General features: G+C 41.2%; 1 protein-coding gene across 2 annotated transcripts; it reads right to left on the bottom strand.

Annotated features, from left to right (window-relative positions):
• Positions 1–1,164: 1,164 nt before the first annotated feature.
• Positions 1,165–13,960, bottom strand: LOC128359775 (solute carrier family 25 member 36-A). 2 transcript variants are annotated; one of them, XM_053320099.1, is made up of 7 exons: positions 13,911–13,960; positions 11,465–11,629; positions 9,722–9,799; positions 7,906–8,006; positions 6,265–6,331; positions 4,837–5,126; positions 1,165–4,729 (listed from the first exon to the last, which is right to left on the bottom strand). In XM_053320099.1, the coding sequence occupies exons 2-7, from the start codon at positions 11,503–11,505 to the stop codon at positions 4,536–4,538; spliced, it is 771 nt and encodes a 256-aa protein (XP_053176074.1). In that variant the 5' UTR covers positions 11,506–11,629; positions 13,911–13,960; the 3' UTR covers positions 1,165–4,535. The 2 variants fall into 2 exon arrangements, with proteins under 2 accessions (XP_053176074.1, XP_053176073.1); XM_053320098.1 differs by having other exon boundaries at positions 13,566–13,957.
• Positions 13,961–14,178: the final 218 nt, after the last annotated feature.

Below are 14,178 nucleotides of genomic sequence, written 5' to 3'. Positions count from 1 at the left end.
AGAAGAAGTTAGAGTTTTGTGAGTCCTCCACCTTAATTAAAGTGCAATGCTAAATTGTTGGAGTGCCCCTTTAAGGACACATTCACCTCTGCAAGACCTCTGCAGAGATGAAAAATCTCTTCAGTGGAAGAGTGAAAATGGGAATTGGAAAGTGGGTACCAAAGCAATAGGCTACACAACAAAAAAAAGGGGGCCAATAGCAAGAAAATGAAATGTTTGATATATGTGTAAAGATTGAAAACCCAGACTTTAATCTTTACACTTAACTAAAATACAGATTACTGTTCAGATCCCCTGCTTTTAGGATTAAACCAGACAACTGAAACACACACACACACACACACACACACACACACACAGATTTCAAAGCCTGTCAGTGATGGTGGAAATGGAAAACAGCATTTCTGTCTCTTTCTCCACCCCTCCCTTCCCTTCTCTTCCACTTCAGTTCAGAGGTAAACAAGATGCCAGTCATAACACTCTACTGGCACCATCAGCAGTTTTTTTTTTTTGTTTTCCATCTTTTGCCATTTCCCCCATGTTCAATTTAACAAGTGTGGCACAACCAACATCCTGAGGCACCTTTTTATTATTCCAAGAACACTGGCGACTTTTGCTGGCAGATTGTGGAGCATGTTTTGGGAATGCACTCCTCCCCTTTCAGTCAGGACCAAAATAAACACGCGCGGCATCTGAGTCAGGCTGGTCCTGCTGGAACTAATGTGGTGATGTGATGCTGCTGTTGTTGTTAAGCCAGGAAATGAGATGTGAATGAGGTGTTTTTCAGCTGAGGCTATGCCATCATTTATTTGTTGTCTTTGTCCATTAATGTATTCAATTTATTATTTATTTTAAAATAAGTTTTGGCTCAGCTTCTGTTCGGATAATTTGCTCATGATTTTGGCCGGCTGCCTTTTTTCGTGTCACAAGTGTATCTGTGGTGCAGAATACAAGTAAACATTTGTTGATGGATCTTATTCATTCTCATCTCTTTGGGATTGAGGAATGAGGCTTTCAATGTTTGCTCCACTGAGCTGATGGTGTGCTGGAAGAAATCAGAGTAGAGCGCAACAGCTCAACACTTCCACCTGCTGGTTAAAAATGAGAACTGCATGACACATTATTTTATTTTAAACAACAAAAAAAGAGTAACAGACACTTGAATATACTTGCACTCTTTGCATTTTATTGACTTTTTTGTTTAAAAAAACAGGTATGAGAGAATGCATAGACTGAGCCTCACTTACAGTTGGCTCATCAATGACAACATGGAAAAAACAACAAAAAACAAACAAAAGGGTGTCAGGAAAAGGCAACCATTTATTTTAAAAAGATAAAAACACTGTTTGCAGCTATTCAACTGAGTGCACACATACTCCTATGGTCTCTTACACACAAGACACGACCGAATGACATACGATTGTCATTTGAAGCAAGCACACGCAAAAGAAATACACGCACACTCACTGGCACACAATGCAAACGTGTGGGGGTGCAAAAAAAAGAATAACCATGGGATGCAAGGGAATAATGCATCATAATCACAAACAACGGACACAGCTATAGGTAAAAGAGATGCATATAACCGTACAGTTAAAGGGACATTTCACCCAAACAAACAAAAAAAAAAAAAAAAACATTCTGAATCAGAATTTCTCATTAATAGTATTGAGGCATTCATTTAGATCTAGCAGTATTCTAAAAAGGTTTTCATTTTCAGTCACCACCTCAATACATTACAGTAAAATTGAATTCTGATTGTGATACTCAAAGTAATACTATCTTTTTTTGTAAAATGGGTGAAGCAACCCTTTATCAAGGTTATGTACAATCAACTCACACTATCTGCAAGGACCGTCTATCCGTCCTGTTTTAAAACACATGGGAGTGTAGCCAGCACCATGGAATACAAACTACTAGCAGCAACAGAGTTACCCATGGTATGACGGTAGTGTGTGTTGACGGTACTTGTCTGTAAGCACGAATACATCTCCGGTGAGATTTGCACACTGAGGCTAATCTAATGCATCCTTCATGTAAATTGTAAAACTGAAAAAGTGTTCACATTAAGGATTACGTCAATAGTCTTAGAAGCATTTGAGGCTGTTTTGGGGGGGGCCAGACACCTAAGCTATTTCGACGATCTTAACTCAAGTATGCTGGCGCTGAGAAAGTGAGCATAGTCGAGTTGCATTTTATGCCAAAAATACTGCCCTTCCCTTCCACGGGAGCCAGACATGCCTACTGCTGCGCACCAGCACTGTTGCCCAATAAAGCAGTGAAGTGTTTAGATAAGTTATCACTGTGAGTTAAAATACACAGGAGGGGCTGTTTAAAGTGAGAAGTTTATTTGTGTTAGCATTTCGGGCTAAGCCTCACACCTAAAGGACCATTGTGTAGGATTTAGTGGCATGTAGCAGTGAGGTTGTATTTGCAATAACCTGAATCCCACAGAGGCTGCAAAACCTGTGAAATACACCCTCTAGAGCCAACGTTTGGTTTGTCCATTCTGGGCTACTGTAGAAACATGGCCGTACAACACTTCGACCTCTGTTGAAGAGGACCCACTCCCTATGTAGATATAAAGTGCTCATTCTGACTTAACAAAAACACAACCATTCTTATTTTCAGGTAATTATACACTAATTAAAACCAATTCATGAATATTGTTTTTGCCAAGTCTGTTCTGCTGGATGCCACTAAATTCTACACTCTGCACCTTTAAAGTTCATGACTTGAGATGAAATTGCACACAATACAAAGAGACTAGGTTCTTGTGTCATGATTATGGAAGGGAAGTTACTGATGGAAGCATGAAAAAAACAAAAACGTACCTTTCCACTCCATGAAAAGGACATCAAAGTACATAAAGCACTGACAAAAAGGTGAAAGGTAGTAGTTTTGTGAATAACTGTATAATCCAAGGAGGTTGGAGGGGTTTTAACAATATTTTCTTCATACTGGTCTGCATTTGATTAATGTGCGCTTATGAGAAACATATTCCTCACTACCTCCTCCACACACTGACTAAACTGTACCACACGTTTCCAGAGTAAACTCAAGAGGATTGTCCCCGCCTGTAAAACTAGCCTGGATTCTCCAACTGAGGGGAAAACAAAATGAGATGAAGATTCCGGAGAAACGTTGAAAAAAGTGCTGTAAGAATGACACTGTTGTTTGAGAAAAAGATAACAACTAACATATAAACCCGCCCCCACCCCACCCCCCATCTCTGTCTCTTCTAAAGAAACTGAATCACAATCACGTTATGTTGGCATACCTATTTAATATATCTATCAATAGTACAATTTGTTAAAGTTAGTTAATTATATTTAAGTATTAATTTATATTCACATCATGGGTCAGTGTTTTTACTTCCTTGCCTTTAGTAAGGTTATTTCTCCCGTTTATTTACATTCCAGTAGTTAGAAAGGCGGCTCTTATTCTGGTTTAGTTCGGCGATGTTTTAGCCTATGATTAGTGACTACGCTTCTTCCACATAACCAAGCGGTTTTTGATTTAAAAAAAACGCCATTTACAGAAGGGTTCCGTGTAGGTATTTAGTGTCAAGAGTTGTAAATGTATGTAAATCACGACCAGTAAGGTTAAAAAACCCTTAGGTGAGCGTGTCAGCTGTTTGTTCACAATATGCAAGAGGGTTCCCTGGGTGAACGAAATCACCCAAAAACAGTGTTCAACTACGTTTCTACACTTTTTGTATCGTGCCTGGACAGGTCAACCACAGCTCTACCTCCTCCTACAGCATTGTGCATCTTAGTCTACATCACATTATCACACAAGGCACGTTTCCCCCTCCCTCCACATTTCCCCCCTCTGTTTATTAAAACTCAACAAGCGTCAAGCACTGACTGCTCCTTGTTCTCCAAAAACTTCGGAACCCTCTTGAGATATTTCAGCTCAAAAGGATGCGTGGTAGCTCCTGACTCTTGGCGTCTTTACAGTTTGGGCCTCTAGTGGTACTCTAAGGGCTGCAGGGAATACTGCATGATACTACTATATTTTAAAAACTGATCATCACCATGACAGTAAAACCTACAGCTGGAGAGGGTTTCGTTTCCATTAGATTGTAAGGACTAGAATTAATGTACTTCTCTTCCATTAGTATTGTTAGAGGCAGAATATACTGTAACTCGGGTTCTTTCTTCAGCACTATGAATCAGAGCTTGCACAAGCAGCGTATGTAACCGAAGGGAAAATAGGATGGAATAAAAAATGAAAATAACATTTCAATAGAGTAAGGTGAGGGAGGGCAACCTTTTCTTTTCCACTGCTAAAACCCAGATCCCAAATCAATAAGAGGAACTTTTCAATCCTGTACCAGACCCTTTGGTTATAAAACAAAACTCCCTATTTATTTTTAACAACCACTCGCGTCACTGACACAAAGGTCATGGTGCCATATTGGGTCCTCTTCGGGCAAGCAGGTCGTTGTGCTAGCTGGTGTGCAGTCGCTCTCTTTCTCTGTCTCTGAACAAGGGCAGGGTTACATGTACTCTCTAAGGAGGGGGAAGACTTTAACCGTTCAGGAAGTAGACCACCAGCTCGTAGGTGCACATCATGATAGCGGTGTTGGGGATCTGTCGTACCAAGTGAGTGGTGAGGCCGCGGTAAAGAGCGCGGTAGCCCTCCTCTTTGGGCACCGTCGTTAGAGTCTGGAAGAAGGACCGATATTTAGTACCCTCCTCGCGTAGCCTGGTGCGGATCACCTCTGTAAAGGCGAGAAGACATGAAAAGTTAAAGGAAAAGTCCACCCTCCGATTAAAGCCAGGTAAATCAGTTAAAACTATTATGTTATTGGTAATCACAGACTCTTACCATGAGGATAAGCGATGCTTGTGGCACAGGTCTTGGAGGTGGCAGCAGCGAGCATCATCCCTACAAAGTCTGAAGCATCTTTGGTTGCTTCCTCTTCCTCGTCCATGTTCTGTGGTGCCTTGGCCTCCAAGAGGCGCCGTTTGATGTTTTCATAGATCACAAAGTGGATCACAGTCTCTGAGATACCAGCATACGATGCCGACATACCCCTGTAGAAGCCTCGCAGGCCGTCTGACTGATACACCCGCCGCACACACTCAAACGCATTCATCCTTCGCTCACCTCGATTCCTAAGAAAAGACAGGAAGAAGACATATTTTGAAAAGTCACAAACAAAATGACTAACTCTGAATTTTTTTTCTTCTTTTTTTTAAGATTTATTTTTGGTCCTTTTGCTTTTAGTTACATAGTAACTGGCAGAGATGCCTACAGGAAGCAGGGAGAGGGGAATGACCTGCAGCATGGGTCCCTGGCCGGATTCAACCAGGGACGCTGGGATTATGTAGCATGTGCTCTAACCACTCAACCACCAGGGCGCTCCAACCTTGAACATTTCTAAAATGTCAATGTAGATACAAGCAACCAACATCACACAATAACAATGCTATTTGTTTATTGAACAAGGACAAAAAACTTATGAAACTTATGACAAACGTAGATGGCTAAAAAACATTACAGCAACAACATAATTCTGCCCTAGCTCACACACAGACACAAGGCTAGAAGTTATCAGGAGAATAGCTTGCTCTAGTCTATAAATCAATTCACTGAGCAGTTCCAGTCTTACTGTAAACAACAAACATTAGAACCCTGTTTCCTGTTTTATTTGTTTCGTTATGCTCTCTTTTGGGACCTGTATGTACAAGGATAAGAGTACACAGAGTCCCAAGAGAAAATATTATTTAACACAGAAAATAACACAGATGTCCACTTGGTGTAGCATATGTACTGTAACACTATGTTTTGAACTGCCTTGGAACATAGCTATTCAACTGTTTGTTGTGTGCTTCATTGTGTATGTCTATAGAAACTCAACTTTCAACTTTTGCTACCTTTATTGAACACAGACATGTCTGTGAAAACAAAAAGCCAGAGAGGAGCAAACCAAGTTATGATGATGCAAGTACCCTGTGGTGTCGTGCTGGTATTCATGGTTCCTTTCTTTGTGCTAAAAATCAAAAACTTCCAATTGGAAGTGCTATGCTGTATGAAGCAAGAGGAACAGAGCCAGTCCTGACATGATTTCAGACTTTGATTCTGTGAAACTTCTTTGAGTTTTGTTAAAAGCGCTTATTATTATTATTATTATTATTATTATTATTATTATTATTATTATTATTACTACTATTACTACTACTACTACTACTACTACTACTACTACTACTACTAAGAATATTGCTCACATCCAAGTGACAATGTCATTTTTACCTAGAATCCAGTTGTAGACGGGTCTTTATGAGCCATATTGGATTGGTTGCTGTAATGGCTGTAAAACCTGCAGAGAAAAAAAAAACAGGATTATATTTTGTCCAAAACCTAGAGATATTATGTCTGAAGCCAGTGATTTTTGTTCACAGGGATTACTTCTACGCACGTTTAGTATGAACAACTGACACTGTAACATTATATATGACTGAAAATAAGTTGAAGTATAATAAGTCCCCTTTAAACTTCATTCATGTTGACAAAGACTATGTAAAAATGTTTTTTAAAAAGAAACTGACAGAGAGATAGAGAGATAGAGATAGAGAGAGAGAGAGAGAGAGAGAGAGAGAGAGAGACCTGTGTGTATGGTAGTACGGAAGCAAAATTGATCCAGAGACCTACATGACAGGAAAGCACAGGAAAGAAATGCAGAGAGAGAGAGAGAGAGAAAGAGGGGGAACCAGATATAAAAAGAAGCACAGATCTGTGGTGAGTACTCACGCAGACCCAAGTAACTCCTCACAGATGCAGCTAGAGACCCCTGGTGGTGTGGGGGGTCTCATGCCCTTGCGAGAGGAGAGCTAACAGCCTAAAACAGACACAGTGCTTGTGTGTAGCAAAATGACCCGGCATGCAACCATTTTTACTTCCCCCACCATCCACAAATTTTAACCCACCATATTCAACCTCATGTGAAATGAATATCCCCAAAACCAAGGCAACAGAAGGGACAGGTCGGAAGAGTAGGGCCATTAATTTAAAATGCTATGTGAGCTGTTGAAAGTGACACTAAGGAATATTAAATACAAATAATGCAAGTGTTGCGAGAATGACCCACTGACATTTTGCTCAGGCTCTATCAGTAATATCTTCCCTACCCAGTTTTAGCTTGGGGGGGGTGGGGGGGGTGGGTGCACATCCGTCTTTATTGCCAGGGCAGAAGCCGTGGCTGTGCTGTAGTATCTTGTATCAATGCACAGATAAGATTAACCACTGGACTGTCTACACCTCGTCACCTGTCAGGTCTCACACTGCAGAATAATATGTATTGCCACCGGGGAGAGAATTGTACTGACAAATGCTGACCTTGACTGGGCTGTTGATATGTCTGAGTCACGACGTGCTAAAAGTAGCGCTGCGGTGCAAGTGAGCCTGGCTGATTCACTCTTATACACATAAATACGCTGACACTGTATCCGTGGCTGCCTGACTGACCCACATTGTACGTTTTCTCTACTCACAGCTGAATCAGACTGAGACAGGAGTAGATAACCTACCACTGACATGCAAATCGTCAGAGAATAATGATTCGGTATTTAAAAAAGGGCCTTTCAACATGTTTTAAAATGCTCTTAAAACTGCTATGTTGGCAGTATGTTTGAATACACAGTGTCTTCATGCATATATGTGCTTCAATTGCCAAACCATATATTACTTCAAATGACAAAACATAAACTAGTCCTACCGCTACCTGCTCTCTACAGAGGGATCAATATACTAGCAAAAGCTGAGAACAGTAATACAAATCATGCATTACACAAGCCTGATCCTATATTCCTACTGAACCAGACCAATCCGATTTGCTGGGTGTGTCTGAGGAGCTTGCTGATGGATGTCAATCCATTACCTCATGCGTGTAGTTACCTGCCATTCCAGCCGAGACCATGTGAACCTGTGTGGAGTCTGGCTCCAATATGCCGTTCAGTTTTTCTTTGGCAGTGGAGTAAGCAGCAAAGTAGATTGCTCTGTTGAAAGAGAAAGAGAGAGAGAGAGAGAGGAAAAAAACACAGCAAAACAAGTTATATATGCTGTGTTTTTTGTGTAAAGCTTATTAGTTTAATTCTCACATGTGCGTAGAGTAGGATGTAGCTTATTAATTACACTACGTTCACAAATCAAACTGTCCCCATGTCAGGTTGGGCTTAATGAGCTTTAAAAATTCAACGATTGTAAGGCCAAGAGCAGAACTAACTGAGCCAGCAAATCAGCCTTGTTACACAAAGAATCTATTCAGTGTAAAAAGAACATGTCTTCATTTGTTTTCAGTAATTATCGTCGCTAATTAAAAAAAGGCCTAGATGATTGTGTGCGTGCTTGAATCTAAACTGAGTGTTTGTGCTGCTTTTGTCCGCCCCCCTTGCAGCAATACAGCCAGGCCTGGTTCATTTATTGAATGATCTAACTATAAAGCAAGGAATCTCTGTTTGTCTATCTGTCCTTTGCATATCTTAAGTACTGTTCATCCAACTGATTTCACACTGAGCGGGTGTGAAGTGGTTTGGATGGCCGGTTCTCGAGAAAGCTGCGAGCAGCAACAACAGAGGAGAGAGGAGCTGGAGAAAGCACGAGCATGCCCGAAGCGACACACCGTGGCCCGGAAATGATCTTGAAGACACTAATCTCACTAAAATGAAAGGAGTCTGTGTATGTATCATTGTCTCATCCATTCGACTTTGCACTTGTTGGGTCTATTGTTCAGGACCCAAGGAAGTGCAGTGGTGAGTGTGAAGTTGTTCAGATGACTGGTTCTTGAGAAAGCTGCAAACAGCAATCCTGGAGGCCAAGAAGTCAGTTTGTTCTGTACGGACACATTTTAAACGGGCGATGCACAAGTCTGTCAAATGTGCTTAGTCAGACTCCTGAGGAAGCTCAGAGCTCATCAGTCACATAATTAAACAGACAGTGTTTGCCTGTGCATTCATCTTTAAATCTGCGTCACAGCTCGGGGAGGCCTCGTTGCCATCAGCATTCATTCATGTAAGATGTTAACAAAACACTCTACACATGCTTAGCACTGGCACCTGCTTGCTGTAGCCTTAGCCATTAGCCGCCACTTTACTGCTATCATTACCGCACTGAGGGGTAATTAATAATCATAAATGTTATAAATTATTACCTAACTGCAGTCAGTTACAGTGTGTCCCACAAACTGACCCAATACTGTTTTATTAATGCTGCTGCTGCCTTTTTTCCGCAGGAGCACTTCACCGTCCAGTAATAAGGCGTGAAACTGCTGAGCAGGCCATGCAGATGAATAAGAGCAACATGGCCATATATCCCAATCCCTGTGGTAGTTAGTTACATAACACTGATGTTTGCCACTGCCATGGCTCCCTGAAAAACACTGTACGTATCCAAAACTCACCTAGAGGTAGAGCCAGTGTGACTGAATCATGTCTGAATAATGGTGAATATTATGTAAATAAATATTTGACGCTGATAGGAATACAGATTTGAAAAAGGTGAAGATGATCCTGAAAAAGCTGTGTCTAAGGTGTCATAAATGGCCACAGTACAGAGAATTCTAGCTTTATAATTCACATAGAAACATGACCTTTATCCATTTTTTCCCTCCATCCAATAATGTGGTCAGTGTGTTAATGAGGAATTCAGCAAAGGCTGCACATATTGCTCAGAACATGACGAAGATGATACTTGTAGGTGACGGGAGTCGGCTTACCTGGAAGGTGCCACGCCCACCAAGTTTGGCCCCAAGCCCCTGAAGAGAGAACGAGGTCCTTCTTTCTCCAATATCAATCTGAATATGAAAACAGAGAAATAGACATTATGACTCGACCATCAAGACAGGGCATTTTCTATTGGTGGTGTCCATGTAGGATGATATTCAGATTTTTGTCCAAAATGTATGAATTCTTTAAATTTTGCACCATCAAGCCAAAGATTCAACCCCTATACAAGTACTATTAAAATTGAATGTGTGCATTGGCATGACCCCTCCAGCAGGATGAACCCCTCAGATATGAAAGACTGACGGCCTTTGCTCTCATTCCATCGCTGAGAAAAAACTAGTAGGGCTCTAAAAATAGCTAAATTGCCAGTAGTCAGTTGTAAAGTCATTTGCCTCTACCAACATGTTTGTATTGTGGGGTGTAAAAACACTACAGTATCAAGAGGACTCAAGCTGACCTTTAGATTTTTAGTCTTAAGAATAGGTTAAAGAAAATTTAGTTTGAGGAGGTCTAAAATAGCAAATAAATTTAGATAATGGATTACCATGAAGACATAATGAACAAACTATAAATATAAATACAAAATATAAATATATACTGTCCAGTAAAAGACAGTTTCCCATGATTAGAGATAGGTTGTCCAGTTGAACCTGTTTTTTTCTCTTCAAAAATGCCCTAGAGCCAGAACAACATACAGTTTGTGTACAGTTTATGAAAATCCTTTCATGTGTCATGTCTAAATACTGGTGTGTTGCATTCAGCTCAGATGGCTGCAATGTGCAGAGGCTGCTCTGCTGACCACACCCTGTCCACTACAGCCTGTAACATGTCAACGATATGATTAGCTTCGGTCTATTTAATTATACTAATTTTAACATAACAATGCCTACTTTTTGGTTTGAGAAAAATAAAATACAAGTCTGCCCTCCATGATTATTGCAAGTTCTTAAATCTAGTGATAAAGACATAAAAGGAACAGATCTGAAATTCCCAGAAGGCATATTAGCATTTGGATGTGGCACTGTATTCAACAGCAGTTTGAACATTAAAAATATTTTGTCAGGAATACAGTGCCAGCCTACATAACAAAGTTTCTACTGCCACAACTTGGTGCCTCATTTGACTGGACTCAGTTCAGTGAATTTGAGAAGTGGCATTCTGCCATCAAACATACTTTTTCAGAGGCTTTGAGCAACCCTGACACAACCTCTTTAGAAGAGACCCAGCCATTCTCCTCCTCATGGAGCGGCTCTAATTTCTTTCAAACATCACAATTGGCAACCTCTCAGAATCAAAAGTGGTATTTGAGTAAGCGGACTAGGAAAATGCCTGTAATAACAGACACAATGTGTCATGAGTAATCACAAATTTATGAAAATCTCACAAGTAATAACAGCTGAACCCCCCCCCTTTCTGAAATTTCCTGTTTGGCTAAAGCGACTGATATATGTGGTTTTCCCAAAGGGTGAGGTTGTGGAGTTTGGTTTCAGGCTGTGGTGAGTCTTGCCAAGGGGACATCAGCCAGACCAAACAACAACAGCAGCAACATGGTGCCTGCTGAGGAAGAAACCATGGCTCTGTAGCCAAATCTCTCTGGGAGGGCAGGGAGGAGGAACCCTGAACTTTGTACATAAACACATGAACTCATTTGAGTACAGTGTATACAAAATATACACTGTATGTAAGAATTGGTAGTTGTATGAGTCTGACTGCAATAGATGTTGAGTACCCACTTGAGGCAATGCAGGGGCCCTGGTGGGGACATGCGGGCCATGCTGGCCCCGTTGACAGTGCTGAGCTGAACCTCAGACACATAGAGGGTGATAGAGGACGACTGCAGACGTGTCTTCACTACTTCCAGTGGACATGTCAGTATGGCTCCTACTGTGCCCCCACATCTGGTAGAGAGACAGAGATGGAGAAGGTTAAGATGAGATGGCAAACAGCTGGCAAAACAAGACTAAAAGTGACTATTTTCTTTTTTTCAGGAACAGCTGGGGATGGATACTCATAGGTGTGAAAAGCATTAATTCTTTTGCACAAATACTTTAGCCAATGGTGTGGTTGGTGGAATCCTAAAGATCCATGGCATGTAAATGTGAAACAGCACAGTGTGGGAACAGAGAGCCAGTCAGGAAAGTTTTTTGTTTCTTGGGGAATACAGCAAGCTTCTGTTCAGCAAAACGCCACATTCCAAACTCACAGATGTAATTTCACTTAAGAATATATATATATATATATATATATAAAATAACACCTGCAAATAATGATTGTCTTTTGTTTTTAAAAGCCTTGAGAATAGAGCCATCACATTAGAACAATTCAACTGACATAAAGTAATATTATGACTGTTATGATTTACTGCCGTGTTATTACAACCCAACCTCTGAAAGCTGTAGTTTGTAATAATAAATCATTTACCACTGTTACCTGAAGCTTAAAAGAAATAAAAGTGTAAGACGCCCTGTACAAAGAAAAAGATAAAATCAATTTATGACCGGTTGAGGTATGTCAGGACGGTCACATGCTAAGATAACGAATGCAAGGATAATAAAAACAATAAAAACAAACAAAAATATTATCTACATAAAAATCTGGCAAGATTGTAACAGGCAGGCGAAGGCTGGGCAGGATGAGATCTAAAGCAAGAGCGACAGCGGTTATGTTTAGTTGGGGTTAATTTCCGATTAGCACCAAAGCTGATACAGTAAGTCCTGTCAACAAAGTTCTTGGCAGAGGTAAGCTGAGGGGTGTGGGGCAGAAACAAGCAGAAATGTCTGATTTGATCTCACCTGAGCTCTGGCTTTAAGGTTATGATAGGTTGACTAGTAAAAAAGGTTTGGCACAAGGTTTGGCTCATCGCAATAGATTTTGTTTCTTTTTGCTGTAATTATTCATACAAATTCATACACTTTAATTTATATCACTGTAGCCACACAATAAAATATGAAATGTTATAAAAGAAGTAAGAAGCAAAAGAACAGCAGCAAGACACAGACAGGCACTGTAGTTGAAAACAATTGTAACATTAGTTCTCGTTTACAGGACACAATTACAATAAACTTAAGTCACAACTCATTCCCTTTATGGGCAGCTTGATGCAAGCTGGCATGACACTACAATCTGCATTTTTGCTCGTTGTGTCACCCGTTTCCTGAGGCTGAATGCAAAAAAAAGTAAGAGGTGTGGAACTCAAATTAAGGCAAAATTAATCCCTTCCTCGCCCAGCTTTTTTGCAGGCTGGTGTGACGAGAGAGACGAGAGTGCACTCCACACAGCAAATATGACGCATCAGACAGCGTGTGTGTGTGCTTTCTGAACTGTTTTCTAGGTAAGCTGGTGGCCTTTAGCGTCAAGCTCCCCCCTCCGTTTGTTTTGATACACTAACGTTACGGCCGATGCTACACACATGTTCAAAGAGGCTTGCGCTCACGGCTTCGTGCATTAAGCTAGAAAAACGTATAGCTATGGGGGTATTTCATATAAAATGTCACAATGGCTTCGAAGAGTCACTGATCGCTGCTAAACACGTTTCCACCCACCACCCACTTTCATTCAAACATTCAAATGTCATTGTAACTCATGACATTGAGCCCATCTCCTCCTACGGGTGCACATGCGTGGATAACATTGCTTAGCTGACATCTGACATACTGATGCAAACACTGATCTTTAAATTCATTTATACCATAACCCCCAAACCTCTCAATATCACGAACACACAATCACAAACATCCCATTACATGAATCTATGGTCAATAGTTAACGGTTAGCCCTGGGCCACCTCCTGCGTGTACGTTACTGTTAGGTTATGTGACATGAGGATTTACTCACCCTCCAGCAAACAGATGAACTAAAGTATCTCTTTGACTCATTATGTATCATATTCGACGAGAACCGTCCACGGGGCACCACAGGCGACCCCAACCTAGCAAGCAAATGATACTGAGCACGGCTGTGTTGTTGTTTGTGTAGGTCAGCTGCGTGGAAAAAAACGAGGGTATGTAATAGCTAACTGAGCTAGCTTGCGTTAGCTGGCACAGCTAACGGGTTTCCGGGCGGTAAAGGTCGATGTCAGAGCGACAGGTTTGCGTCTCCTCCTTTTGAGACAAGATAATGTTTCAGCATAGTGTGCGTCTCTTCAATGTTTGAAAGTAATTCCAGTCTTGCAGCACTAACAGCGGCTCTGACCGTGTACGACTCGGCCTCCTTCACGTCACCGTGCCTTTGCCTCACTCACTGAGAGCCCTGCGGGTCAGCTCCCAATGTTTATCGTCGAATGGGAGCCGCAAAACAGAGGCGGTGATTGGCTCACGTGTGTCCCGTAAACCCGCCCTGTCACTATTCCTTCACGTGATACAGCGGAAGGCAAAGATGAGAGAAGGTACTGACCGAGTTAAAAAAAAATACAGCCATGAGATCAATTTAACTACGACTCATTTCTCCA

Source organism: Scomber japonicus, chromosome 6 (assembly GCF_027409825.1).
Source record: "Scomber japonicus isolate fScoJap1 chromosome 6, fScoJap1.pri, whole genome shotgun sequence".
Lineage (NCBI taxonomy): Eukaryota > Metazoa > Chordata > Actinopteri > Scombriformes > Scombridae > Scomber > Scomber japonicus.
The sequence above is the reverse complement of the archived record's forward strand: the minus strand, read 5'-3'. Positions and strand labels throughout refer to the sequence as shown.

Coding starts and splice junctions, on each gene's coding strand:
- LOC128359775 (XM_053320098.1), bottom strand. CDS start 13,606: ATGAGTCAAAGAGATACTTTAGTTCATCTGTTTGCTGGAGG. Junction 11,630..13,565: donor GTTCATCTGTTTGCTGGAGG/GTGAGTAAATCC, acceptor TCTCTCTACCAG/ATGTGGGGGCACAGTAGGAG. Junction 8,007..9,721: donor GTGGGCGTGGCACCTTCCAG/GTAAGCCGACTC, acceptor CTCTTTCAACAG/AGCAATCTACTTTGCTGCTT.